Raw genomic sequence first — 27,786 nt, 5'->3', positions numbered from 1 at the left:
AAACAGCTGTTTAAGTGACCATCACTAGCTGATGTATTGTTCAACACTGGCTCACACCTCAGTGTATCCTTTGTGCTGCTTTTTTGTTGTTATTTCACCGTTTTCTGCATTATCCTTATTCGCATAGTTTTTGGTTGTTTTTGTGTTGTTTTTGTTAGTTCCGAACCCTGAGTTATTAGCACGGGCGCGCACATACAGGAAAATGCAATCCAACAAGTGGAACTCCGCGGAGAAAGCCTGACCACCAGGCAGTATCTATAACAGAAGCAAAACAATAACTTTGGCTCCGTCCCAAAGCGCACCCCGTCAGCCCAAGGTTACTCCAGATTTTTCGAGCCACCAAAGATGCACTGAGAGAAAATAAATAGCCCAGGAACGGTTGTTCCCCACTATGCGAAGAGTCTAATCAGACTCGGATACCACATTCTACAGACATGCTGTGCTTCGACTCGGAGAGGATGAACTGGTACTACCACGTTCTGGCTAGACGCCCCTACCTTGTGGTTATCTCCATCGCCGTCTACTGCGTCGCCTGCATCATCGTAGCCCTCATCTTGAACAAGCTGCCCGACTTCAGCGATCCCACCTTGGTTTGTAGACATTAAAATACTTCTCCAGCCTTTTGGTTTTTGTAACACATAATTTTTACAAACTGAGTACTTATCAAGGATGAATAAATGAAACTTACTATTTCGTTTTGTGGTCACAAAAAAAACTTTGGACAAAAAAGATTTATGTTATAGAAATACTCTTTCATATCTTTAAAGTTTATTACTTTCATGATATCACTGAAAATATATATATATAGTTTTTCCCAAAATTCTATTTTACAAAATCTTGTCAATACCTTTTCAAAAGGTCAATCAATTGTGCTAACTTTAAATAACTAACTAAATATAATTTAAACCTGTTGATTCTTAATATAATAGGAATATATAATGCATTCTTTTGGTTTTAGAAATTGTCAATTAGTAGAGAAAATGTGTTCCAAGAAAATTTCTTTTAAATCGAGTTAATCATTGAAAGTAAAAACTAGAATATGCTGGAATATCAACTCCTTTTAAATACAATTTTTTAATGATTTTTTCTTTTATTGTCTATCACATTGTCAACTTCAGGGCTTTGAGACTCGCGGCACCAAGATAGGGGAACGGCTGACGGCCTGGTACAATCTGCTGGAGGAGACTGACCACCATGGAGTGCTCTTCTCGAATCCTTCGGATCTGTGGGAAAAAAGACGCTTAGAACAGGGCTATGTGGAAACCAGGCTGCATCCGAATCACAGGCGACGCAAAAATAAGCACAAAAACAAGAACAAGAACAAGCGTCGCAAGGAACAGAATCAGAGCAATCACGAACATCACGACGTGGCCCAAAAGATGATGCAGTTCAAAAAGAGGCTGAAGGCTACAAGTGCCCCATCCGCAAATCTCGCTGTGGACACCTGGATGGGTGACAGCGGAGTGTTTCGTGACTACGAGATAACAAACGATAGCGCTTCCTCCTTAGAGCCCACTCGACGTACTGAACAGATCGAGTATGGGCACAACACCACATCAGTAGATGAGGACGAGCATCGGGAGCGAGTGCAGACCAAGAAGAGCACTTGGCGCCTGCTTAAACAAGCTGCCACCCTGCCCACCGACGGTTGGGCAGATATCCATCGTCGCCAACCCATCGAGGGCTTCTTTTGCGACTCATCGCCGCGAAAGGAGTACTCACATTTTGTGGTTCAGCGAATCGGTCCCAATGCCACTGATTCCTTGTTCGACCTGAACGGCCTGCTGGCCATGTGCCAGTTGCAGGACCAGATCACTGAGGTACCCAGCTACCGGTCTTTTTGCGAGCCGGAAATGCTCACTACCGACTGCTGCCGGCCGTGGTCTTTGCCCAACTACGCCGCTATGCTAGCCAACAAAAGTTCCTGCTTCGATCTCACCGCAGAGGATGTTACTTCGCTGCAGACCCTGCTTTCCGGCTGCTACGAATACTTCCACGACCTGAAGATGGATAACCACTGCAATGAAATACCGCACTGTCGTGCTCCTGAAGAATGCAAGAGGCTTAATATCGTCTTTAACGTGTTGAATTTTCTCACAGATTTCGGTTTCATCAAGTCTAATGTAAGTTATTTTAACTAATGGTAACCCTTATTTCGAAAACTATAAGAACTCGAGTTAAGATTGAGCTAAAGTATTTAAATAATGTTCTTCGAATGTCTTTGTAATTTGTTATGTGTATCCTTTAAAAATCTATAAGATATTCTACGCGTAGACAGAAGAAAAACAGAGATTTTGATATTTATATCCAGTTCTTCGAGGTTGATTTAATTTGCTTCGATTACATTATATTTACACGTTTATTTTTACAGGACTCCAATGTATACCTGAAATACGCCATGATATTCGTGCCAGTAGCGCAATCCAATCGTCTGCTGCCACTGTTCCACGAATGGGAAGACGTGTAAGTACGGACGCCTGTTTAGTACTTTCGAAATTGATACTTATCGATGGGAGACGAAGGCATTACCCCGTTCTTAGCTTTCATCAGAGCTGGTACGCATATAGTATCAAAATAGGTGGTGATATTGTACTTAATAAACAATCTTCGTAGATCTTTAGCGATCATGTCAAGTGTCAGGTCTTTCAAGTCACGTTCAGGATATAGGAAAGGCTTAAAAGCTTCCGCTTCCTGCAAGCGATTGTAATAGCACCCATAAGTGGTTTGATAGTCCTTCCCCATGTCGGTAAAGTCTTTAATTTTGCCAATACGACCCCTACTCTTTAAAGAAATAAAGCTTTTTCGGGAGTAGTCGTACATGTAAACTGACTTGCGCAGATCTCTGATATAGTTCTTAAGAACGTTAAAATCCACAGGCGGATACCTAAAGAATAGGTTGTAGATCTCCTCATTGCACCACCTGTTACGCTTTATGAACTGTGCGTAATCCTCACGCCAGTCCATTGATCTGGGCCATGACATTGTTTTATTTTCTATACCAGCAATCTTAAGGTTTGCACAATAGTGGCCAGTTATAAGGGAGGGATCTTCTTGAGTTTTTCTGATAGGGGGATTGTAAACTGATGAGCCCGTATGGTCCACATAATCCGCTCTATTGGTGCTTACAAGCTTCCTGTGCCTTGGCATTTCCATTTTGATTAACTCTTTTTCCCGCTGTACTGGATCCATTATGCAATTTTTTTTATATTTTTCTTATTTTAATATTTTTTTTGTGTTTTCTCTGAAAGACTAAATTTTTGAGTGATTTTTCAGGGAGCTGAGCAACGAGCTTGTGGAAGTGATTGCCATGGATCTGGGTCTTGAAAACGAGCTATTTAACGAGCTGTTGCTCACGGATGTCTGGCTTGTTTCCCTGGGGGGAGCCTTCGTCATGGCCAGCGTTTGGCTGTACACAGGATCGGCATTCATTACCTTGATGTCCAGCATCGCCATCTGCTTCTCGTTGGGTCTAGCTTACTTCTTTTACGCCATCGTGCTGGAGTTCGAGTTCTTCCCCTACATGAACCTTCTAGCTGTGGTGGTCATAATTGGCATTGGAGCAGACGATGTGTTTTTGTTTCTGAAAATCTGGCAATGTGTGCTGGCTGAAAGGTTCAGCAATCGATGTACCTTGACCACTCAATCCCAGAGTGCCCTTCCTACTCACCTGGAGCACAGTGATCACACGGAGTCTTTGGAAAATATCATGGCACTGACTATGCGACACGCCGCTGCGTCGATGTTCGTTACTTCACTGACTACCGCTGGCGCCTTTTATGCCTCATACAGCAGCTCCATAACAGCCATCAAGTGCTTTGGGTAAGTTGATGTCAAAAAAGATAAACAATTTAAAGATTCCCTTAACAAAAACCCATTTAATTAAAATTTTTTAGAATATTTGCGGGTACCGTCGTGGTAACCAACTATTTGCTTATGATCACTTGGCTTCCCGCTTCGGTTTCCATCATGGAACGGCTTTTTGCCACTAGAATATCCTGCCGTCATCCAACATCCCAGAAGTTGATCCATGCTTGCAAGAAGTCAATTAACCGATTTTGTCAGATGTTTGAGGAGTGCATAACGCACAGTATCATGAAGTACGCTTATCTGTGGCTGCTGATCTTCGGTGCTTTAGGCGTGTCCAGCGCTGTTGTTGTGTTCTGGTATCCAGGACTCCAGTTGCCGGAGAAATCGCACTTCCAGTTATTTGTCTCAGGTCATCCGTTTGAGATATATTCCAGCCTCAAGCAACAGTTCTGGTTTGAAAAGCCGTTGCAGGCGTACGAAAACTTCAAGATGCACATGCACTTCGTATGGGGCATTCAGGCTGTGGACGATGGCGACTACACGAACCCCAATTCCTACGGCAACCTACACTATGACAATAATTTTAATGTATCCAACAGACCGGCGCAGCTCTGGCTTCTCGACTTTTGCCAAAGTGTGCGCCAGCAACCCTTTTACAAAGAGACCTTAGGCATGCTGTTGCCAAATTGTTTCATTGAAAATCTTATCGACTACATGAAACGAAGGTTAGCTTAAACATACAAATATTCAATAATATTTATTTATTTGTAATTATATTTGCATTCCAGATGCATCGATGATATGGACATTACCAGAAAAGATCGTTCGCCCTGCTGCGACGCCCAGTTTCCCTTTGATCCCTTGATATTTGACTATTGCTTGCCACAAAGCATATCCAACATGTATGACACCACATTTTTCCGGCCTGGGGTGGCAGGACCCAAGTTTGCAGAAGCTCCTCGACTGGAGACAGAAGATTACCTAGGAATAGGTGGAAATGAGAGCTCGGAGTTCAGCATCAACGGATCAGTCTCGCCACTGATAGTTAAAGCCCTGGTCATCGAGTTTGAATCCAATGTGGCCTACAGTACCATCTACACAAATATCAAGCAGTTCTACGAGTCTGTTGAGAACTGGTTTCAGCAGCAATTGCTCACGGCACCCCCGGAACTTCAAGGAGGATGGTTCACCAGCGACCTGAAATTCTACAATGTGCAGGACACTCTTTCACATGACACCTTGGTTGCCATCTGTCTAGCCATGGCTGCATCACTTGTTGTGTTATTATGTTTCACGGTCAACATACTGATTTCTATCTACGCCGTGCTAACCGTGTCCCTGAGCATTTTTAACACAGTGGCGGTGCTGATCTTGCTCGGTTGGCAGCTCAACATTTTGGAAAGCATTGCGGTGAGCACGGCCATCGGACTGGCTGTGGATTTCAGTCTGCATTATGGCATCCACTATCGCATGTCTCCGGTCAAGGAGAGATTACCAGCCACGCAGTTTGTTCTATCCCGCATTATTGGCCCTACGGTGATGGCGGCCACCACTACGGGTCTGGCAGGCGGCATTATGATGGCTTCCAATATTCTGCCCTACATACAGATCGGCGTCTTCCTGGTGGTTGTCATGATCGTTAGCTGGCTCTATGCCACTTTCTTCCTGATGAGTCTACTGTGCGTTGCTGGTCCTCAGCATGGTTTCCTGGAGCTCAAGTGGCCATTATGGAACAAGCGGAACAGTGCCAGCAGCAAGTTCTACGAGCGGTAAGAGATATGGATTGTACTTATCCTATTTTTAAGTATTGCGTAATGAAAGTTTTTCATACGAAAGTTAAAATTAAATTTAATCTACAGGAAACCCAGCCAAGTGATTGCCAGCGAGCAGCTGCTCACACCCACCAGTTCGGCCATCGTAGAGCTGGCCAACTCGGAGACGCATGAGCTGGAATCCCTAAACTCCAATAGCCTGATCAAAACCATTTCGGGCACAGAAAGCGCCCACGCACTATCCTCTCTACCGAGAGACTTCGAGCACTCGTTCCAGACGCTGCGCGAGTGCAAATATCAAACGTATCCGTCTACATCCAATTGAGTTAGTTACTATTGCCGGCCAGCGCGTGTTGTTGTTGCCAGGGAGAATCAGGCAACTGCATTTTTATACAGGGTACGGCGGCTCTGAAGCCTGCCCGAGATACATTTATATATACATATACAAAGCATGTGTCGGCATATTTAGTTTTAAAATGTGCTGGCTCAGGCATACCATATGTACGTTGTGTGAGTTCTACATTGATATACTCTAGATATATGTGTAATTGTACTTGGTAGACTTAAGCGATGCGAAATCTTGTAAACTCTCCTTAGTGTGCTATTTCCAAAAGACTTCAGACGGTTGCAATATGCTTTTATTATTTTTGTTATTGCACGTTTGATGCTCCAGCCAAGTGAATACAATTTGTAAACTGAAGCAATTAGCGGAGGTACTGGGTACGTCTTTGTCGGTAGGACTGTACGATGACGGTATTATTAGTTTTTAGCCAAACGTTTCAACGCTATTTATGTACTTAACTGTAATCAAAACTATTTATACTCTGGATTTTTATTAGATGTTAAGTTGGGCCGCATTGTTGGCGCCAGCAAGATGTAGTTACTTTATATAATAGTTATATGCGCAGAGATATGTGTTGTCTATCCTAGTTGTATGCGTTCAAAACAAAAACTAAAACACATACACAAACACAATACAAACATACACACACTCACGTTTGTAATAACCATGTAACTGTGATACAGAAGGTGAGAAACTTAATGAAATCGGTGTTTATACAGACATAGTGTTATAACCCTAAACCATGACGTATTGTAATTACCTGCAACTAAAAGGCCCTGTACTTCCTTCATTGAACTTGTGTGTTGAAGTGATTTAATAAATGTTACTTGTAAAACCACTTTAAAAACATTCTATAGAAATTAATGCAATTGGAATCCGGCAATATAAGTTTACTATACATGGAAATAATCAAAACTGAGAGCTTCAAATTCCATCCGTACTGGAAATTTAAATATTTGTTTATTTTTTGTCTGCGAACCAGATACTTTGTTTGCTTTACAACAACCAAGATTTGTGTCTTTATATCATTGGTACTGACCATCCCCTTTCCATTTTCATATTGATGATGCAAAATGCTTGTGAAAAATCAAATTCCATAAGGGCCTCATTTAAAATATTTCTCCTATTGGCTTAATGGTCAGCTCATGGATCTGTACATTGGGTGGCGTTTGGATGCAATAAGAAACAGCATCGGCCACATCCTCGGCACGCAACATGGGGAAATTTGGATTGGCCTCCTTGAGTTTTTCATCAATTATCTCCGTGTCAACAACTCCGGGGCTTATGCTCTACAAATAAAGAGATAAGAAAAGTGTTAAGATAAATCATTGGAAGAAAGTACCTTGCTCAAACAAGTACTTATATTTATTTATATATTCACACAATGCAACAATGATAAACGTTTGTTTGTGAAGCTATGTAATGAGTTTTTGTTATCTATAATTTTAACTTACAATAACAATAAATAAGCAAAAGAAAACAGAATTACGGCCTGTAAAAATTGCAATACTATCAAGAGGGTTGGTATTGTGTGGGGGGCTCAAAATACAGCGTTATCTCAAATACAAAATTACATTGTGAAAGATAATATAAATGTGAGTGTAATTATAGTGTTATTTCACACTCTTGAAATATAAGAACATATAGTATTCTTTGAAAAAAATTTAACATATTTTGGGAAGCGTGTTTCACAATATAAAGTATATATAGTATTATATATACACTGATTGACTTGAGATTTTTTAAAATATACGAGTATCATGTAGATACTAGGGATGCAAATTTATTTCTGTGCCACGCCTACTATACAACTACAATACTTTATGTAACTCAAAGTTTAAAATATGTAATAAAAATTTTAATTTGTTTTGCTGTTAAGTCATTATATGTTAATATTAACTTTCAACATTCAAAAATATATTTTTAAATTGGTAAACAGAGTAAAGAGTATCCAATGGTAGCAGCTTTCAACTACATTTATTTCTTGACGAAATTTCTTAATTTCTTAATGATGTTATCTTTGAAACAAATTTTTAAATCAAGAGTAAAGCACTGCATTACACAACATAATCTATATATTCACTAGCTACTGATGAAATATATAATAACCATTTCAATTCTTTTAGAAAAATCTATGATCGGATTCCGAATGAGTGACTTATAAGATCGATTAGAAACTCACTGTAATCTTGGTTTGGGTCTTCTTTTGCTGGAACTCCTGTCGCAGAACCTCAACCATAGCAGTGACAGCAAACTTGGAGGGGGCATACATCTTGAAGCTGTAACCGGGCATAATGGGAACTTTGTGACCCGCAATACTGTTGATGACGACCACATGGCCGTCGGTTACATTGCGCTTCTGCTGCGATCTAAAGGCCTCACGGGCGCACCAGACGAATCCCAGGACATTGGTGTCCAGAACTGATTTCATGTCGGCGGCATTATTGGCATCTGTGATTAGAGATTTTGTGGTAATGCCGGCATTGTTCACCAAGACATCGGCTCCTCCAAGAGTCTCATCCACCCAGGCAAATGCATCGACCACCTGCTGCTCCACGCTGACGTCACACTTGCGATAATGGAAACGTGCCTGCTGATCCGTTGGCAGGGATGCCTTCAGCTGGTGCAAGCGCTCTTCTCGTCGAGCCAAGCCCACAACGACAAGGCCCTTGGCCACCAGATCCTTGCAGCAGGCTGCTCCGATACCAGAACTGGCTCCCGTAACAACAGCAACGCGATTCGACCAGCGATCCATTTTTACTGATATTTATTTTTCCGTAAGTCTTTCAATTTAAAAGTTCGCACGATAACTGAGCTCTTTTTCTCGTTTAGCTTACTTTTTATGGGCAGCCATAGCTTTCCCACTGCTAAAAGCTTTCACTCAATTCTCAATTAATTTAAAGAGAGATGTTTTGTTTTGTTTTAAATTTCAAGATCATAACATAAACATGGATAAATGCTGTCACTGCGTGGAAGAAATTACAACAACTAGATACAGAAAATTATCATATATAAATAGAAAAACTATTTAACTATTTTAGAAATATTTTTAATAAATTAGTAATTTACGTTTACATAATAATTTATCACACAAATTCAAAAGTCGTATTAGATTATATGTTTCTTTATATTTAGTGTGTGCATATATAATATTTAAAACTCTTTAAAGGCCGAAGTATAAATATTACTGCTTTTAATATAATTAGTAGTAATCTTTTTTTTTTTTGGCTAACTTAGTCAGTCATCCGAATGATATTATTTTTATACCCGTTACTCGTAGAGTAAAAGGGTATATTAGAGTCGATGAAAAGTATGTAACAGATATAAGGTATCGTCTCTCTAGAGAGTATATATATTCTTAATCACGATCAATAGCGAAGTCGATTGAGCCATGTCCGTCTGTCCCTCAGTCCATCTGTCCGTCTTTCCGTATGATCTCAGAAACTATAAGAGATAAAAGGTTGAGATTAAGCATGAAGATTCTTTAGGTCCCTGCGCAGCGTAAGTTTATTTTATGCCACGCCCACTCCAACGCCCACTCTAACGCCCATCTAGGAAATTGGGATTGTGTATACTCTTGAGATGTCAGCGCATCTTATGGTGGTACCATTAACCGTCCATGCCTTCTCTTACGCCCACCAAGCTCGAAGGACGGTCTCGCTTTTTGTAAAAAAAAGCTGATATCTCGGTAACCATAAGTGATAGAAATGTGGGGTTAGGCATGTAGTTTTTTATGATGCCCCCATCTCATCTAGCCACGCCCACCAAACCATAAAAACCGAAAATCTTTGGAACTTTGAGAGCTAGCAAGTTAGGCTTAGGAATACGTATTTAAGATATGACACTGCCACCCATCTCATCTAGCCACGCCCACCAAACCATAAAAACCACAAATCTCGGGAACTTTTAGAGCTAGCAAGTTAGGCTTAGGAATACGTATTTAAGGTATGACACTGCAGCTCGACGTAAATTTACATCCGGCCTCGCCCACTTTAACTCCCACAAACCGCGGAAAACTGTGCCGTCCATAATATTATAATAATAGGTCTTCGTTTGACCTTGTATAACATTTTGTTGTCAATATCAATCCATTTACCAACGGTGTTAACGGTTAAAGAAATTTTAGTTATAAGGCCTCACATGGACAGTGACGTTACCATCAGTTACTCAACATGCTTTTTTGACGTTTTGTCCATTTCAACTAGCAAAATAAATATTTTAAAATTATATATAGCAGTATTTTATAGTCGCGGCTATCGACTATATCGGTTCTTTTTGTTGATATTCGTCTTAGCTTAAATTGGCGGTCGCAAGACAAGTGTTACCAGCCGACCGTTGGTTGTGTCTTAGGCTGGACAAAGAGAGTTCAGTGATGCCACTAATCATTTAGATGGAAATACAGTGCATTCTAGATATCATCAGTGGTGTGAAAGTCTTCCAGAGGACTATAAAAGACCATTATTTATTTATGTATGTAGAAATATTTGTTTAAAGCGGGGAGAATTTTAGCCCTCTTTTTTATGACTATATGAATAAATATATTATAATTTAATGACTAATGGTACTAGGTTTCATATGTTAAATAAATATATTATAATTTAATGACTAATGGTTCTAGGATTCTTATGTTAAACCGCTTCATCAGTTCCTAGGAGGTTGCTGGCTTGACTTAACATAGAATCTAAGCTTACAGGTTGTCGTCTTAGCTAAATGTCCAATATACGCTTGCACTGTGGGTGTGCCTTAAAAGAAATAGTGAATTTTATTATTAGTTCCTTTAAATTTGCACCAAGTTCGTTAAAAAAAGCAAAAATTCAGTTTTTTAAAGTTGCCATTCCTAATATAATATTTACGTTCGATTAATAAACATTATTATCTAAATAATGGTTCAGCCAGTCTTATAAAATACATATTTCTTCTATGCAAACACTATCATTTCTACATATTATACTCTGAATAGTTACATAAGATCTCGGCGATCAACGCATATTTTTAACAAAAGTAAAACTATATACGTTAACTAGTAAGTTCCAGAATTTTGGTGAAATAATTAAAAGCTTATTAAGTTACAATCAGTACAATTTTAAAAACACGATTGCATAATCGCTGTAGCTGTGTTGTTGTGGGCGGACAGATTTTTCAGATGACATTCATTGCTTGCGAAGAGTGTACCGATCGATTGGTCCCGATGGCATGATACCATCCTTTGCCTTTATCAGTGCTGGGAGGCAGATGGTCTCGTAATAGGTCGTGAGATTGTACTTGGTGAACAGTTTTCGCATCTCCTTGGCAAACTTGCCTATGCCCATCGGTTTAACTGTTGATCCCGGTTCTGGGATAAGACCCTCCTTGAATGGCGACACCTCCTGGATGCGATTATGGTAGTTGCCGTAGGTCGTCCGATAGTCAATTTCTCCAAAATCAGAGTACACTTGAGCCTTATCATTACGTTGACTTTTGAGCGAGTTGTAATGGTTGGGCGAGTAATCCGAGGTATAGGTGGTTTTCATCAGGTCTTGCAGATACTCCTTGATTTGCGTATATTCAACAGGTGGACAGACGAAGAAGAGCTTGTAGATCTCCTCGTTGCACCACTCGTTCCGCTTGACAAACTGGGCGTATTCCTCCCGCCAGTCCATTGATCGTGGCCATGTCCTGGTCTTTAACTCCTGCCCCCGAACCTTCAGGTTGTTTGCATAATGACCTGAAATCAGGGCAGGATCCGTTTGCTTCCGAAATGCGGTGATGGTTCGCTTGGGCTTATCGACGCTGTAGTCCTTGTACATCGCTTGGTTGGTGGTGATTGCCCTGCAGCACCTCGGCAGGATTGCGTCCAGAAAGATCAAGTCCATTTCTGCCAAAGCGGCCTCTTTTGTTTTTTCAGCCATTGTTGCTGAAACAGTTTGTAGTTTTTTTAGGTAGTGTGTTTCTGAGTTATTAAGACAAAATATTAGTTTGACACTAAAACGATTAACTTGGGCCGAGCTACTTTGTGAAATATAAGTCATATCATCTAAGGATCATTTTCTAACCTATTATTTCTATTCCCTCAAAAGCTTTGCTTTCTTTCTACCATAGCTGGTATACAGTAAAATAAACAACTTATTAAGTTTTTATAATAATTATTATTACTACATTTTGGTTTTGTTTAAAAATTATCAGGAAAAACATGTAACAATTGAGTTTAGGCTTACAAAACTAACCAATAAAATACTTGCACATAGACCTTAGACGTACGTTAAAGATCATTATGGAATCAAAGGCAATATCAAACACTTGATGATCTGCTTAGCGCTTGCCATTGAGCCTATCCTGGATCTCCTGCAGACTGAGGCCCTTGGTCTCCATCACAATGAAGAGGACAAAGAAGAATGCCACCACCATGCAGACGGCAAAGAGCCAGAAGGCATAATAGGAACCCAGGGCATCCAAGCTAGGATAGAAGAAGGTGACCAGGAAGCCAAGTGTCCAGCATGTGCTGGCCACCACTGAGGAGGCCGCCGACTTGATGTTTGCCGGGAACATCTCACCCAACACGGCCCACGGAAGCGGTCCAAAACCAGTGCAATAAACAATATTGTAGATGATTAGCGCCGGAACTGGCATCCAAACCACACTGGAAATATCTTTCTTAACCAGCTGCATGTAAAAGAAGGCTCCCAGAGCCGCTAGTCCGATGGACATCACACTGGATGATGTCAGCAGCATCACTTTCCTACCCAGTCGATCGGCAACCAAAGGTGTCAGCGCCGAGGATCCAACCTGGACACATCCAATAATAATGGTGGCAATGGCTGGATCCAATCCAGTATTGGCACTGGCAAAGATTGACTGGCTGTTGAAGAGCACCACGTTGATTCCGGACAACTGCTGGAAGGAGATCAAGCCGGCGCATATAAACAAGGCCCTTCGGTTGCCTGCGTTCTTGAAAAGATCGATCATTGTGCCCTTGTTGGCCATCGCCTCCTCCACGTTGGCCTGGATCTCAGCCATCTCATCATGTACGCCATCGACAGTCTGGCCTCGGAGGAACTGCAGCGATTTCAGAGCCTCTGATTTTCGACCTTTTCCCGCAAAGAAATATGGGCTTTCGGGCATAAGGTAGAACACCAAGTCGAAGACCACGGGCACCACAATGCAGCACCACTGCAGCGCCTGGTATGAGACAAATGGTCCAATAGCGTAGACATACAGGATGCCAGCTGAGGTAAGAATAAAAGATTTTTAATTAGTTTACTTGGTCGTTTAAAATTTTACCTTGTTTTCCATATAAATTTCAGTTAAGAATATCTGATATGAAAACCTAACTCTAACTTACCCACAATGAACAGCTGCATCAGGGAACCAGTGGCACCGCGTACATTGTCCGTGGAAATCTCACCGACATACATGGGCTGCACGGTCATTACAAAGCCGACGCCGAAACCTTGGATTAGACGAGACAGATAGAGGATCCAGACCTCCGAGGCCACCATGTTTAAGCCGAAGGCGAGGACAAAGAAAAGGCTGCTGGACAAAAGCACCCACTTTCTCCCAATGCGGTCGGCCATTGGACCGGCTACAAAAGGAGCCACCAGGGCTCCGATGGCAATGAGGGACGAAATCCAGGCATCTTCCTCGGAAGTAATGGGTCTGCTCAGTGGAGAGTCTGAAATGTCCTCTGATTTGAGCTTAGGCCCGATTGGGGAGGTCCAGCCGAGGGTGGTGCCCACCACAAAGGCGGATAAGTTGGCTAAAACAGAATTCGGAATTTATTAATTTCAAATATATGTAAATTGTTTTTACTTTTATATTCTCTTGTATGTGACGTAGTTTTTAAAAGAAATGGTAATTTTATATAAAGAAAGTTTGACAAAACAACAAACATCTTTGAAATGCATATTTTTATATTCAAATAATTTAAAAGTTATTCTTCGTGGAAACTATATTGATTTGACTGAAAAATATTGGTTTTAAGTTGAGTAATTTAAGCTAAATATAGAAACCGCATTTTAATTCGTACACCTTGTACTTTTTATAATCACACATTCTTTAAAATGAATTACATATAATTAGCTATTATCTTGTGTATTTATAGATTAATTGTGATATAAATGCACTTGATTATAGAAATACATTACTCACCTGCCACGGCAGCCAGAAAAATGCGACCGGACTTTACCGGTTCGGGTGACATATTTCGAGTGTTCCCTTCGCTGATCTGGAACGTACTGACCTCCGTGTAGGAATACGGCACTCCGCTTTCCTCCTCTTGGTTTACTGAGGGCATCTGGCCGCCTTGAAGTGTACAGAAGCAGCTGCAAGAGCGCAAGAGTGAAAAAGCGAAAGTCCCTCATTAGCGATTCAGTTGACTTGGATTAATGATGCTATCTCCATTTGTAATTCAATCTGGTGGAAGTTCAAGTGCTTTGAACCCTCCACAGCTCTGATTTCTATGGGTGCTCCACATATGTCCGGGGAAGTCAAAAATATTCCCACCAAAATCCATTACCAAAAGCTCGTCACATTATCTGACAGTTTTGAAATCATCACGTTATGGAATCATTATCCAGAAAAATCTATACACATCATTTGGGGCTAATAATACGGCAAACAGCTAAACGAAGGCGGAACTGCAGTCTGTTCATTATTTAATGCGATAAATTACCAAATTATTTTAATTGCACTATGAACAAATTAAATTCCATCGCATTTGTGTTGCTAATTAATTTATTTACTTTATAGCTAATTGTTTATGTAATCACAGTTGACACTTTTAGCTGATTTGATCAATGATTACGGCACAAAGTCATTATCAGGACAAATTAGACACTTTGTTTGCTCGGAGTAATAAACTTGTTTTTTCACTTTTACACATCCTTACAGAAAAAAATTCTTCAAAACGAAGTAAATCCCACTTGAGCAGGATCCGCAATTAAACTGGAAACCGGTGGCGTCTCCCTGGAGAAATGTAATGCTGTTCGAATCGACGAATCGCGCGAATTTAAAGATTTTCCGCCTTATATGCCAGGCATTCGAAATCAATACACGTCCAGCAACGCTCACCGACACTCGACTTGATGAGTGCTCTTACACGTGCATTATCTTATCAGAGTAGCGCCTCCCGATCCATGGCAATCCCATCTATAGGCTACAGTATAGTATCATCGGAGCTACCCTATCCCGATCGACTCTGTCCCTCTCCCACTCACTCTGTTATTGGCATCGGATCGAAATCTCAATTTTATTGCTTTTGTTGTTACGATTCAGATGGTTGTTTTGGTCAGAAAATCGCTATTTGTGTGCATTTTGCACTTGAACTGGCCCATATAAGTTTTCCCACACACAAGGAAAGTGATAAGGCGGTGCAGCGAAAACTCTGCCCCAATCTCAATTTGTTTGCTCCGCCGACCCGCCGCCAAAAGGGCGACCGGCCCACTTCAGTCCTGCTGCATTTGGAAAAATATACGTGACTTCTCATTTACAAGAACTTAAAAGGATGGGCTTAAAAACATTTTAGCAAAAGTCGAAGAAAATGTATCTCCTGAGAAACTGTACAAATCAAGGATCCCTACAAACATATCCATAAATAATGGGATGTTTTCATTTTTATATCTGATCTTCTTTTAACTATTTTCGTTATTAAAGAACAAAATGGATTTTTATCGCAAAGAACAGGAAGTGCAAAGCACGTTGATTGTATTCAGTGTCCCTTTAGGGCAAGCAAATAGAGAAAAACTCTAATCTATAAGTGTCTTCTCCCACACACACACCCTATCCCACCATTTCTTTCTAAATAAAACCTAATGTCACCGAATGCGTAAACAATGTTTTGATTACGTTTGGCCATTATTGAGTAATTTCCGATGCACTTTTATAGCACTGTCCTTGGACTTATTTAGTTAGTTCCAGATTGAAGGTGTTGACACAATTCCAGTGACTAAGGCGAGACACGTGAAGGGGGTGTGAAAGGCGCTGATTGTCATATCTGCTTGGGGTAGTATCTCAACAAGTTGGTGGTCAAGGAACACCTGGGCTGGCTAAATAAAACACTTAAGATTGATCCTTCTATAGCAAAATTTACTTAGAAAAGTAAGCCCTACCCATTAAAATTGTCGTAATTATTGCGCAACGTTGCTAATGCTATTTGTGACATTGAAATTACATTATCTATATTTAGAAATATTTGTTATTTCCTATTGAAAGCAGTAGTTGGCTAGCACATTTCATGAATATGCAATTATAGTACTTTTATATAGTAAGCTCATAATTTACGATCCTCTCCTTAAAATTCCTTCGGTGGGGTTTTGGTAATAACTCAAACTGATTTTTCTAATCGCTGGAATCTTTCAAGTGCCCAGGAATCGATTGTTTATACTCGCATTGACCGGCTTTTGATAAGCTTTTTGAATAATTCGGGCACATGATTTTATTATCTTCTTCCTCTGAAGGTTGACTTGATCTTTTTACCGAACATCTGTCAACGGAAGTAAGTCTTTTATATATATATGTATGGATGGTTATCGAAAAACTTTCCGTTGTCTCACTATGTATTTTTTGTTTACTTGGCCTTGATCAAAAATGTGTTTCTACGAGCAGTGTTTTTATATTACAATTGATATTTTGATGTTTATAACCAGGAGGCAAATACAATAATTAAATTAAACAGGCATCAGGGTAAAAGTAGAAATTATTATATTAAGTAATCTAAATCAGAAGTGCTCTTTAATATTAACAAACTGACACGGATCACCTTTTTTTGATGGCGAGACAGACGTTTTAAGAGTGTAATTAAATTCATCGCGATAAGACACTATTTTAACGGCTTCAAAAATATGTCTTGTTTTCACTGATTGAGTAAATAGAGATACGATTCCGAATTGAGACTACATACTCAAAAATGTCTGGCGTTTGGTGGTGATATGTTGAGAAACAGACGTTGGTTACCAAATAAATAGTTAAGTTGGCCTTAGTCATTGGGGACTTTGGAGTCTTTCTACAGAATTGTTATTGCCGAAAACTAGTCCTAAAATACTTTTTGTTTTAAATTTGCAAAGGAAACTCTGGGTTGCGACAATTAAGGCTTTTAGATACATTTTATCTATTTTTAAATAAGCTCAGTTAATCTTACACGTTCTTCGTTCTTCTTTTCATAAGTACAATTTTGATTTTAATCCCAATTAAACTATCTGTCACAGGACCAACGGTTCTTTTACTAACATCATTGTTAAATTATATAGCTAAGATTTTCTAAAAGTGTCATTACAGCATGCCATTATTCATATGTCACGATCTAGATTAAACATTTTAGTTTTTATAAAAAGTTTGCTTTTATTTCACAACTCTTACTAAATTTGTTAATTATTTATGATGTGTTACAAAATTAAATAATAATTTATGGAACTTACTGGACAAATAATAAAAAGAGAACCACAAACTGTGGACCGATCGCAACGAACTACTAGATGGAAACTAATGAAAGAAGTAACAAGCTGATTTGGGGAAATATTATCTTTAGTTCAAGTTCAGTGCGATAATGCATTTAATGTGGGCCCTAATCGGAGCACAAGTTATTATCATATCTGATATTTATAATAATTAAAGGCGGCACTTGATGTACAATTTATCAGCACTCGGCAGCGGGGTAACAAATCAATGGAAACCAAAATAAAAAAAAGACCTCGGTGAAACACTTATTAACTAGGTCGTCAGACTTACCCATTTTGAAGCCGAAATTATCAATTAGTGGGCAATCAATGAAACACTCTGTTGCTTTGTAACGCGGCGTATACGTAATGTGAGAAATAATTAAGTATCCGCAATGCAGAGAGATCAGAGCTAACAGTTTCGCTGGGCTGCCGGAATTGAAATGATGTCGGATCGCGGGTGTTTTGACGCTTTTGTGTTGGGCATGCAAAAATTATGACAGACGCATTTATACTCGTACTTAGTCGCAGCTGAGGCTAGATAATACAGTTTCCCACTTGCTACGGAGGAAGCTCACTCACACACGTCCGATCGCAGAGAACCAGACATATCGCAGACATGGACAACTATTATATCGAATTAAATGCGACCGTTGAACCAAGCTTGACCGAGAGAGCTCAGCTCGGAATTTGATTTTTATCACAGCTTTGTCTGGCTAGTAGGCAATTGGTCGCCGCTCTCGCAGCCTTTTTTGACATAGAAAAGCAAACAAATTGAGGCATAAAAAAGCCATTTGAGTTCAGTTAAGGTGTTCACAGACCTCTAGTTCCGGACTGTAGTGTGGAAAACTTTAGAGCAATTTGACCGATCAACAACTCTGATGAGTCAGCGTTGAGGAAGTTAATTAGCATGCAGCAGGCCCGATTCGGGGGATTGACTTATACCGATGGCCTATCGATACAGTTAGTACATACACAATTAAGTCGCTCGGCTAGTCAGTAAGTAACGAATAACGTGCGTGCCCCACACATCTGCTAATTGATATGTCTCCGGTGTAGGCACTTTAAGCGTTTTATACCGACGTGTGGGGATTCTGGTTAACGCCATCCGGAACAGGCAGTTCGTTATGATATACCTGGGAACCACAGGCCAGAAGCCAGTGCGTTTATTTACGACAATCTGCTAAATTTAAATCGTGAAAGTGAATTTCATTTGGGGGCTTGAATAATGATAAGCAGGGGAAGCGGCACCAGCGGCTGCAGTTTTACAAACTGGTTATCAGGTCTTGACAAAATGTTTATGGGAAAAACATTAATGATTTGTTGTTTTTTGTAAATGGAAAAGCAGGAGGCTCGTTTGTTGCCAATTCGGAAGCAAGTTGCATTTAGTCAACGTCCATTTAAAGATAATTCCCCTAAAAATAACTTAGTAAACAAAAACGCCCCACTGAAATAAGTTGCGTATCAATATTTACTTTATTTATTATTAAAACCAAACAAGTACTGCACCAATTATTAAAGGCAAACAGTTCATAAACCGATAATTCTGTCATAAAAACAATAAGCTCCCTACAGTTGTAAAGCATTTTACTGCTCCCTCTGATAACGAAAGAAATGTTACAAATATAAGCACCCGTAGATAATATATGTAAAGCTTTACGATGGAATTATGGCAGAAATAGCTGAAGCGGTTTTATTTTAGAGGCGCAAAAAGCTATTTGATTTCAAACTATTAACTATAATAAGAAAAATTCACTAAAAAATGCTATATATTTGAAGGGATGATAATGAAACTTTTTAAGTAACATATAATACTATGCATAAGCCATATTATTGAAAGGTATTTATATAAACAAGGAAAAACCTTTGAGGAATTAAATAATAATAGTCACATATGATTAAATTGACACTTATGTAAACCATTAAATAAAATCTAAGCCGATTTATTTACCAGGCACTCAAAATTAGAGTAATTGGCAATACCTGTAAGGCATGCCAGGTGGTCTTTACTGGCTCTGAACACTCAGTATTATAGCAATCAAATCTTTAAAACTTAAAAACGTTTAAACAAAATGTTAGGAATGGATAAAGAAGTATTTTTACATTTAAATTCCAATATATAACGATATCCTAACAAAATCTACTATTATTACTGTTATGCAGTACTAGCTAATCCGTATACTCATACGGATTACATCCCACCGATTTATTTACCACGCACTCGATCGTCGAACGGCAATTGTAATTATCGACACTAGCCGTAAGCTACAAAAGTATAATGATCTCCAAGGGGCAGTGTCACTCCCACTCCCACTATGGCACCCATGGAATATTTGCTATATGTGTTTATCTTGCTGCTGATTGTCGACAACCTGTTGAGCATGTGAGCAAATATCCAAGCAAACATCCAAGCAAATACGGGCTTCGATGGGCTTCCTGTAATTGCGTTAAATATTTGCATAGAAATGCCGGCACTCGGACGGAGCGGAATGGCTGGCACGATTTCAATTTGCATTTTGTGCATCGATTTGCGACTATTCCGATGTCGATCAATCAATCAAGCGACGATGACCTTCACACTGACCGTCGCGAGGGGGTGGTGAGTGCGTTGAAATCGCCAAGCACTGGCGCCAGGAGTGGGCGTGGCCTGTCGCCAACGTCCAGGCAGATAGAGTGCAATCGCCTGATAGTGGTCTAATTTCGTATTTTAAGGGGCGTTCCTGGCCATTAGGGGCTATCGCCTTCGATCTGACCCGCAAACAGCCGTTGGTTCTGTACAGTTTACTTTTATTATCAAATATATGTACATTGATTATGATTAGTACACGTAAGTATATGTTTAGGTATATGTCTTTGCCATCTTAACGTACATTTACATACAGCAGGAAGTTTATACAAAAGTAAAGAGCACAAAACAGGATGAAACTCGATTCTTAAATAGTTAGAGGTACTTAGGAACTAATTGAACTACTCTAAAGTCAGTGACACTTTAAACACTATGAACATTGTGGGACATCAATAAGTTTAATTCTTCAATTTGCTCTTAGATCCGATTTGAAAAGTTTTATATATATATCGGACCTCGATGTAGTAACAAATGTCCTTTTGTTCTGAACTGAAATCAAAGAAACAACTTTTCAGAAATGAAAACTATTTCATTTTTGAAAGTCACTTTAATCTTCTTTTTTAGCACAGTTCCTAAACTAAACTCCCCACAAACTCCTACATTACTTTTTGGCGTTGTCTGCTTATTCACCTACGAGTTCAATGGCATTCAGCTAGAATAACCTAAGGGATAGGAACCACCTTGGAATCCCTAACGACCGCTCAGCCAGTTCTGAATTTGGCTGACACTCTTGCCCTTCGTCTCCTGCAAAGCGATCGCCACGTAGGCAGTGGCCACCGCCATCCAGCCGCTGAAGAACCAGAAGGGCACATCGAGTCCGCCGGCCTTCAACAGACCGAAGAGCCAAGTCACCAGGAACACGCATATCCAGTTGGCCATCACGCTTAGGGATACGGCGGTGCCCTTCACGTCCGGCATGAAGAGCTCGCCCATCATCATCCAGGGAATGGGGCCGTAGCCCACCGAGAAACTAACGATGAAGAGCACCACGCAGGCCAGGGGCAGCCATCCAATGGACTTCGAAATCTCCGTGTGCCTCTGCAACGTGTTGAAGGCACCCAGCATGACCAGGCACACTGTCATCACCGTACTGCTGAAGAGTAGGAGTATCTTACGTCCGGCCTTCTCGATCAGCAAGGAGGAGCATAGGGTCATGATCACCTGAACAACGCCCACAATTATTGTGCAGGTGGAAGCGTCCAAGGTGCTGTTCGACGACTTGAAGATGTCGTTCATAAAGAAGATTACCGCGTTGATTCCAGAGAACTGCTGGAAGAACATCAGGAGCACCGAGATTATCATACCCTTGCGAGAGGCGCGATTGCTGAACAGATCCATAATGGAGGCGTCCGCTCCAGTCTGATCCAGGTCGTTCTGGATCACCTGGATGGCGCTATTGGTGTTGCAGTAATCACCCCACAACCATTTCAGTGCGCGATTGGCCTCGGAGCGTTTTCCCTGTAAGACAAAATAAGGTATTAGTAATATGAGACTTAGAAAGCTTAGAACCTGGAACATAAAAATCTATCTCTGTCTGAGATTTCTGTTTCCTTATATTTTCATTATATTTCCTAGAATTCATCATTGATTCTCTGAACGGACTTACCCTCTTTAGAAGATAAACTGGAGTTTCAGGCAGGAAGAGAAGACCAATTAAGAGGAAAATGGGTATGGCAAGGCAGAGCATGCTGAGAGTTCTCCATGTGACTAAAGATCCCACTACATAGATGAACAGGATACCGATCGTGAGTAGCAGCTGGAACAAAGTACCCAAGCTGCCACGAATGCTGGTCTCTGCGATCTCCGAAATGTACATGGGAGCCACCACGCAGAAGCTTCCAGTAGATATACCTAAAGTACTTTCAAGGTTAATAAGAGGTAAAAAATATAAAAAAAAATCCATCACCTACCGATCAAAAATCTTCCCAAATACAGCCAGCCGACAGAATTAGCGAAACTGATCGAAATCCATGCCAAAATGAAGGGAACGTCCATGACCATGGCAGTATAACGTCTGCCGATGGTATCCGCTATATATCCAGAGGGTAGAGATCCAAGAAGGGCTCCTATGGGCAACATTGAACTAACCCATGTTTCTGCAAGGGCAAAATTGATTAGATAATTTTCTAGACTTTTTAAACTACTCGTAAATTGGAGGGGGTTCCCCTATCAATGAAATGTGGTTCCTATATGCGAATATTATTATCTCTATTAGGTCTTGTCACGTAAATCCTAGCCACTTGAAACTCTCTATTTGAACGGCTTTCGTCAACTTAACTTAACATTGTTCTTTATTTATTTTAATATTTAAAACAATTTTATTTTCCATGACTTTTCCGACTTGATAATTAGATTCAGCAATCATAAAATTAAATTTTCTCATAAAAAGACCTAATTATTTAATTAGTTTGTGAACTTTATTTTATTTCTTTAAGTACGAGGACACTGTAACACTTAACTTCCTTCAAAACGTTATCATGGCGATGCGCTATCAATGCAGTCTAAGAACCATATTAAAAAAATGTGTATAAGTAGGGTACTTACTTTGCGACTCGGTCAGTCGAATGTCATTTTCAGTGGAAGTCGAGGTGGAAATATTAGAAGAGGAACTGGTTTCATTTGTTGTTACATTTCCGGCAGATATCTGGTCGAACACAGGAGCCGTCCAGGACAACGCAGTACCGGCAGCCACCGCTCCCAAGCAAACTGTAAGTATTAGTGGAATGCATTTTATAGACCACAGAAGGTTAAATATATCATATTCCGTACTTATCATGGCAGCCACATATTGACGAGTCTTCGAAGTCTTCGACACGCCTTCCTGCAGGAGATCGTAAGTGATTGGATTGCGAGAGTCTCCATCCTCTTGGCTAACAGTCTGAAAAGGAAAAGACGTTTCTTAAGGATCAGTATAATAGACTTTACTCTTGACTCCAATACTCCTAGGAACTAGTCATGATATTCACAATTGCCTCCTTATTGGGTTTTCTAAGCGCCCTAGTTGTAATTATAGGAAAAGTTCTTGTGTTCCTTTGGACATTGCTAAAAACGATTTATACAACAGTGAAAATAGCCAGAACCCTACAGAAAGCCCCAACCTTCAGTGATATTAAGGCTCAATTCAAGGAGATGTCACTTGGAACAGCTAGAACTGTGTTGAAAGAAAAGTTTAATAAATCATGAAAAACTTTCTGATCAAGAAAAAGTAATCAAGTTTTTAAGAAAACAGTTTAACAGTTTTCTATTTTTCATAATAACAATTATAGTAGCCTTTAATATGTTTTTCTAAGACCATTCTTCTTGGAAACATTTTAGTTTATGCACAATTAAACTTCTTTAAATAAATCTTACAGTATATTGGCACATTTATCCGTTAACTCTTTACGGTTTTATGTAGTTTCTTTCTATTCAAGATGACTTAGTTTACCTGCCACCAGCGAGCCATTGCGCGGACCACCTTTTCCGAATCCATTCGAGACTCGGCCGTCTTCCGGGTTCTTTATCAACGCCTTATATAAGACGATGGCACAAACAACGCACTGTGCCAAATTTTATGGCACTTTGTTGGTGTAAAAAACACTGTTTTATGGCTTATATATATATTGGCTTATATATTTCACTTATTTTTATCGTATCTTATTATTATCTTGGGAAAGCGTTCCTATATATAAATATATATTCTTGTTTTGATTTTTCCGCTAATTTTAGTGGCTGCCTCGGGGGCAGTGGATTGTCTCGTGCGAACACCTCGAGACGACTGAATCGTTGGACTCTTCGAAAAAGGTATTTTCATCTCGAGTCTTGGCAAAAATTCTTCTATTCCGCATATAACTTTTATTTCATCTGGCGCTTGTGTCGGCATTTCGTTGGATTGCCAGCAGATTACGCGCATCAGATGCAGTTGAATCTTTTGTTTTACGTCAGAGACAAATGGATTTTCTCTCGAATTGACTGAGAAAAAAGTGATATTAGATGAACAACCTGTTGGAGGGATATTTCTAATTTTTTCTAAATAAATCTTACAAATAAATCACGTTTTGCATTGACATTTCAATTGCTCATCAATAGAAATCAATTTAAAGCGATCTGTCAAGTGAAACCACGCAGATATTACGCATACGCCACCGTACCTGAGTGGAGCAAAGTCCAAGCAAAACAAAAGTAGTTCCGACAAATCGAACGTCAGTTTAAATTACGTTGCCAAAAGCATTTCAGTGCGTTTAGGGTGCACTTGCCAAGTACCGACAATGCCGTGAACCCAATCCATGGGATATTCTGCGCCCGTAAATAGGAGCTTGTCTCCTAGTATATGACAGCCACATTAAAACATTCCTTATGAAGTTGATTCCTTGATGGATGTGCAGGCGACCGTTTAAGATGTTATTAAAACGGAATGTCTAATTATAAAGTGCAACACGTATGTGCATCTAAATGGCGTCAAGTGCATGCCAAAAGAAACCTGTCGCCGCATTCGCACCCAAACAAGTCGAACAGCCGACGGCAGAGTGAGTGAGAGCGCATTTCAGTGCAAGGGAGATAGAGAAAAGGGGTCAGAACGATACGGCAGACACACCCACCATACACTGAGAAAAAGCTATTGAAAATATGCATTTTGTTATTAAAAATTGTAAGAACTTAAACTTTTTATTTTATGATCAATATTTTGCAGAAGTAACTCTTACCAATTATTTAAACTTCATTCATTTATTTTATTTTTCTATTCTTTTCTGATTCTACTTTTTTGGTTAAGTAGTATTTTAAGTACTTTTTAAATTTAAGTTTGAATTAGTACCCATAAAAGTGTTTTCACTTAGATACGCTAGGTTAACTTCAGAAGGCGCTGACTAGATTCCGGAGAAATATAAAAAAAAAAGATTTTTAGACATATATAAAAGTATGCTACAAAAAGCCTTTTAAAAACTCGTAACAAGTTATAAAACCACCTAAGCGCTGTCTAAAAGCGTGCTTCGTATTTTCTGAAATTTTGTTTTTTTTTTCAGACACCTGTTTGATTTCAGATAACGATTATTTTAACAGTGCACAGATAGGGGCCCATCAACATCACATGCTAATTAGTTTGCATCGTTCGCCGTGCTCTGTTTACTTTGTCTCTGCAGCCGCTGCTTCGCTGTTTTCCCGATGTCAAGTTCAGCGAGTGCCTGCGCCATGTGCTCTTGCATTCGGGAGGCCTGTTCTTAAGTGGTTGCCCCGATCTCCGAGAGTCGTTACCACCCACCCACCGACGAATGCAGTCGCAGAAAAGCAGGCGGAAACGCCTACACGCCCACATTTTCCTTGGCTTTGTTGTGGCCCGCGCTATTGCAGCTCACCGAGTCGATAGACAATTTCTTTTATTGACGCAATTTCCTTAATTTGCTCAAGTCCATTGCCCATGCGGTAATTAAAGCGATATTGTTTACCCTTGGCCACCGCTTCTTACCCAAGGTGTGCCTTGCATTTAAATACTCCTAAATATAGACTATGAAAATGACAGAGCTAAATAAACTGTCACTTTAAGTGGCTTATGTAAGCCCATAAGCTGTGGCTTAGGTAGTTAGATAGAACTATAAACTAATAAACTTTGGGATTAAACAAGAACATTTCCTTTAAATTCAATTAGATATTTTCTTTTTAAGCTGAAGATTAAATTTTGTAAAATAATAAAGTGCGTTTTTAGATGCTTACATAAGGCTTGGAAAGGGAAATGTAATATTATTTAAATATTGATTGTGTTTGTGGAAAAACCTTTTTTATTTTTAACTTATTTGTGTTTTTCTTAAATGAAGAACTAATTATTCACCAACCTCTGATCACTCAGTTATTGTTATTATTAAGTATCATGGATATTTTAAATGACTCATTGTGAAACACAAAGTGATCTGGTTGTTATTGTCTTTTCGTATCATGAGCAAGTGTTTTGAACTTACTGAAGGCTTTATAGTCCCATTGTGACGACACCAGAAGCTGAGTTATCTATCTTTAAGTAAAGATTTCAACTAAGTTTGATTCAAATATATAAATGTAAAGATTTTCCAAAATAAAACTTACAAAAGCGGAACTATAAAATCACGTTTTCTAGGCAGCTAGAAACCTTACAATGTAAATATTTAACATTAAAGAGAACGACTGCCTGTAAATGCTTACAGTTGAACAAATCAAATTTAGCCGGATGCGATTGGCCATGAAATGCTAAACCTATTGATATGTAAATATTATTATTTTGCCCTGCAAATTGCCCACCAGTCCAGTGCAAGCCCGATAAATATGTCAGCGAACATAAACAACAAGTGATTGGCACGCGACTGAAATCATGTATATATATATATATATATTATATTGCAGCAGCGATTATTGTTTTACTGGCTCGATTTGATAAAACGTTGGCGCACTACGTAAAAGTATCCCCAAAAAAGCCAAATACGCCTTGCCTTATCAGCCGAAATGGCCTAAAATGAATCATTTGAAAGGCTGGGAATCAAGTCTTTAAAATCTGAATCGAAAGAGCCCAGCGTCACGTCCAAAGGTGGACAGCTAATTGGCCATTATCGAAAGCAGTTAGTGGCTGCGTGAACCGCACGCCGATCGTAGCTGCTGCTCCCTCCGAAATCTTAAAGCTCTTATTGGCCCCGTGCTCAATTACGGGTATACGACTTCCTAATGCCCCATTGTCGAATCGTTCCGTAAGAGCCACTTGACGAGCCTTGTCGAGTGGCAGGTAATCGATTGGCATAAATGTGCTTAGTCTGTTCCACTGCCAAGGGCACGATAGTGTTGAATGCCACCCCCCAAGTACAAAACTCTCGATCCTGTGGCCCTAAGCCAGCTCTAATCATTGGTTTATGACTCTCGATAACACTAACATGGCTTGGCAACCTACTGTGTGCAATCGTAAACAAAACTGTTCAAGCGGGAGCCTTTATAAATCTTGAACTTTGCGTAAACTTCTTCAGGAGGAGGCGTATTTCGATTAGATATTTTCGCTGACCACTTGGAAATCGTTCCGCAATTAGTACCTAATAAATTATTTCTTTGATTGAGGGCAAGATTGTGACAATAAATGCAAATTTAAGTGGCTAATTAAACCGGTAGCCAAACATTATGATCCTTGAATAAGAACAAAGCTCAATAGGTTTATTACAGGGAGTTTGGTAATTAACTGGGGCTAGCTATCATATTTTAAGGGGAATATAATAATAATAAAGGGAATATGCTAATAATTACCTTCTTCTCTCTGTACTTTTCGTTAATTAATGTGTATTACTTTTTTATTTTTGTTTTTTTCTGAGCAAGAAAGTCAAACCTAATTTTTTGCAGAGTAGATGCAATTCTTTTTTAAACTTTATTGTGATGCCCTTCAAAAGTCTCTTACTCAACAATCAGATACTTCAGCAAGAAGATAAACAATTCTTTACAATAATATAGAAATCTAATCTTAGGCCTTCCCCACAGACTGCCTATAAATAGTTTCTTTTGAACATGAATATAGCACAATTTACTGGTCAGCATGTCGTATGCGTAATAAATATATTGCGTACTCTAGTACTTCTAGTAAATCTATTAACTTAGATTAATTTGCTGATGATGACTTTACACTATATTATAGCTTATACAAAAACCCAACTCAAAATAGTTTTATTACCGTTTTAACTTCCTCGGTAGCCACCATGTTGCGATAACGTTTAAGGCAGCACTTTTTTAATATTTGTATATTTATTTATGTTTATTTGGCGGGAGGTGCACTGTTCTGATCGGATCCAATTCTCTGGAAGCTTTAACTATCGAAACGTGCGGATGGGCGCGATGAGCGTCCGAGCTGAACTGAATTTCTCCAAG

At 39.6% G+C, this 27,786-nt stretch overlaps 6 protein-coding genes and 1 long non-coding RNA gene across 10 annotated transcripts; 2 read left to right on the top strand and 5 right to left on the bottom strand.

Annotated features, from left to right (window-relative positions):
- The first annotated feature begins 52 nt into the window (after positions 1-52).
- LOC108115317 (protein dispatched) lies at positions 53-6,760 on the top strand. Its single transcript, XM_017226722.2, has 7 exons — positions 53-590; positions 1,119-2,123; positions 2,372-2,463; positions 3,274-3,819; positions 3,894-4,532; positions 4,596-5,576; positions 5,667-6,760. The coding sequence occupies exons 1-7, from the start codon at positions 435-437 to the stop codon at positions 5,902-5,904; spliced, it is 3,657 nt and encodes a 1,218-aa protein (XP_017082211.1). The 5' UTR covers positions 53-434; the 3' UTR covers positions 5,905-6,760.
- On the bottom strand, positions 2,293-3,261 carry LOC108115322. Its single transcript, XM_017226729.2, has one exon. It carries the CDS (start codon positions 3,187-3,189, stop codon positions 2,482-2,484), a length of 708 nt encoding a protein of 235 aa, XP_017082218.1. The 5' UTR covers positions 3,190-3,261; the 3' UTR covers positions 2,293-2,481.
- An 85-nt stretch (positions 6,761-6,845) lies between the features above and the next one.
- LOC108115320 (farnesol dehydrogenase-like) lies at positions 6,846-8,738 on the bottom strand. Its single transcript, XM_017226727.2, has 2 exons — positions 8,105-8,738; positions 6,846-7,211 (listed from the first exon to the last, which is right to left on the bottom strand). Exons 1-2 carry the CDS (start codon positions 8,675-8,677, stop codon positions 7,032-7,034), a joined length of 753 nt encoding a protein of 250 aa, XP_017082216.1. The 5' UTR covers positions 8,678-8,738; the 3' UTR covers positions 6,846-7,031.
- A 2,220-nt stretch (positions 8,739-10,958) lies between these two features.
- On the bottom strand, positions 10,959-11,879 carry LOC108115321. Its single transcript, XM_017226728.2, has one exon. It carries the CDS (start codon positions 11,808-11,810, stop codon positions 11,073-11,075), a length of 738 nt encoding a protein of 245 aa, XP_017082217.1. The 5' UTR covers positions 11,811-11,879; the 3' UTR covers positions 10,959-11,072.
- Positions 11,880-12,027: 148 nt separating this feature from the next.
- LOC108115319 (facilitated trehalose transporter Tret1) lies at positions 12,028-17,787 on the bottom strand. Of its 3 annotated transcripts, none has more exons than XM_017226725.2 (4): positions 17,620-17,787; positions 14,047-14,219; positions 13,241-13,654; positions 12,028-13,124 (listed from the first exon to the last, which is right to left on the bottom strand). In XM_017226725.2, exons 2-4 carry the CDS (start codon positions 14,189-14,191, stop codon positions 12,211-12,213), a joined length of 1,473 nt encoding a protein of 490 aa, XP_017082214.1. In that variant the 5' UTR covers positions 14,192-14,219; positions 17,620-17,787; the 3' UTR covers positions 12,028-12,210. The 3 variants fall into 3 exon arrangements, with proteins under 3 accessions (XP_017082214.1, XP_017082213.1, XP_017082212.1); XM_017226724.2 differs by lacking the exon at positions 17,620-17,787 and adding an exon at positions 17,310-17,515; XM_017226723.2 differs by lacking the exon at positions 17,620-17,787 and adding an exon at positions 14,786-14,886.
- Positions 17,788-20,097: 2,310 nt separating this feature from the next.
- Positions 20,098-27,786, bottom strand: LOC108115386 (facilitated trehalose transporter Tret1-2 homolog). 2 transcript variants are annotated; one of them, XM_017226822.2, is made up of 6 exons: positions 27,593-27,786; positions 22,723-22,831; positions 22,498-22,659; positions 21,864-22,049; positions 21,560-21,804; positions 20,098-21,411 (listed from the first exon to the last, which is right to left on the bottom strand). In XM_017226822.2, the coding sequence occupies exons 1-6, from the start codon at positions 27,617-27,619 to the stop codon at positions 20,644-20,646; spliced, it is 1,497 nt and encodes a 498-aa protein (XP_017082311.1). In that variant the 5' UTR covers positions 27,620-27,786; the 3' UTR covers positions 20,098-20,643. The 2 variants fall into 2 exon arrangements, with proteins under 2 accessions (XP_017082311.1, XP_017082310.1); XM_017226821.2 differs by lacking the exon at positions 27,593-27,786 and adding an exon at positions 23,381-23,688.
- On the top strand, positions 22,587-23,318 carry LOC108115387. The gene is made up of 2 exons (XR_001772798.2): positions 22,587-22,661; positions 22,735-23,318. It is a non-coding gene; the product is annotated as an uncharacterized LOC108115387 (long non-coding RNA).

This window comes from Drosophila eugracilis, unplaced genomic scaffold (genome assembly GCF_018153835.1).
Source record: "Drosophila eugracilis isolate 14026-0451.02 unplaced genomic scaffold, ASM1815383v1 contig_1897, whole genome shotgun sequence".
NCBI classification, from domain to species: domain Eukaryota; kingdom Metazoa; phylum Arthropoda; class Insecta; order Diptera; family Drosophilidae; genus Drosophila; species Drosophila eugracilis.
This window is presented reverse-complemented; position numbering and strand designations above follow the sequence as displayed.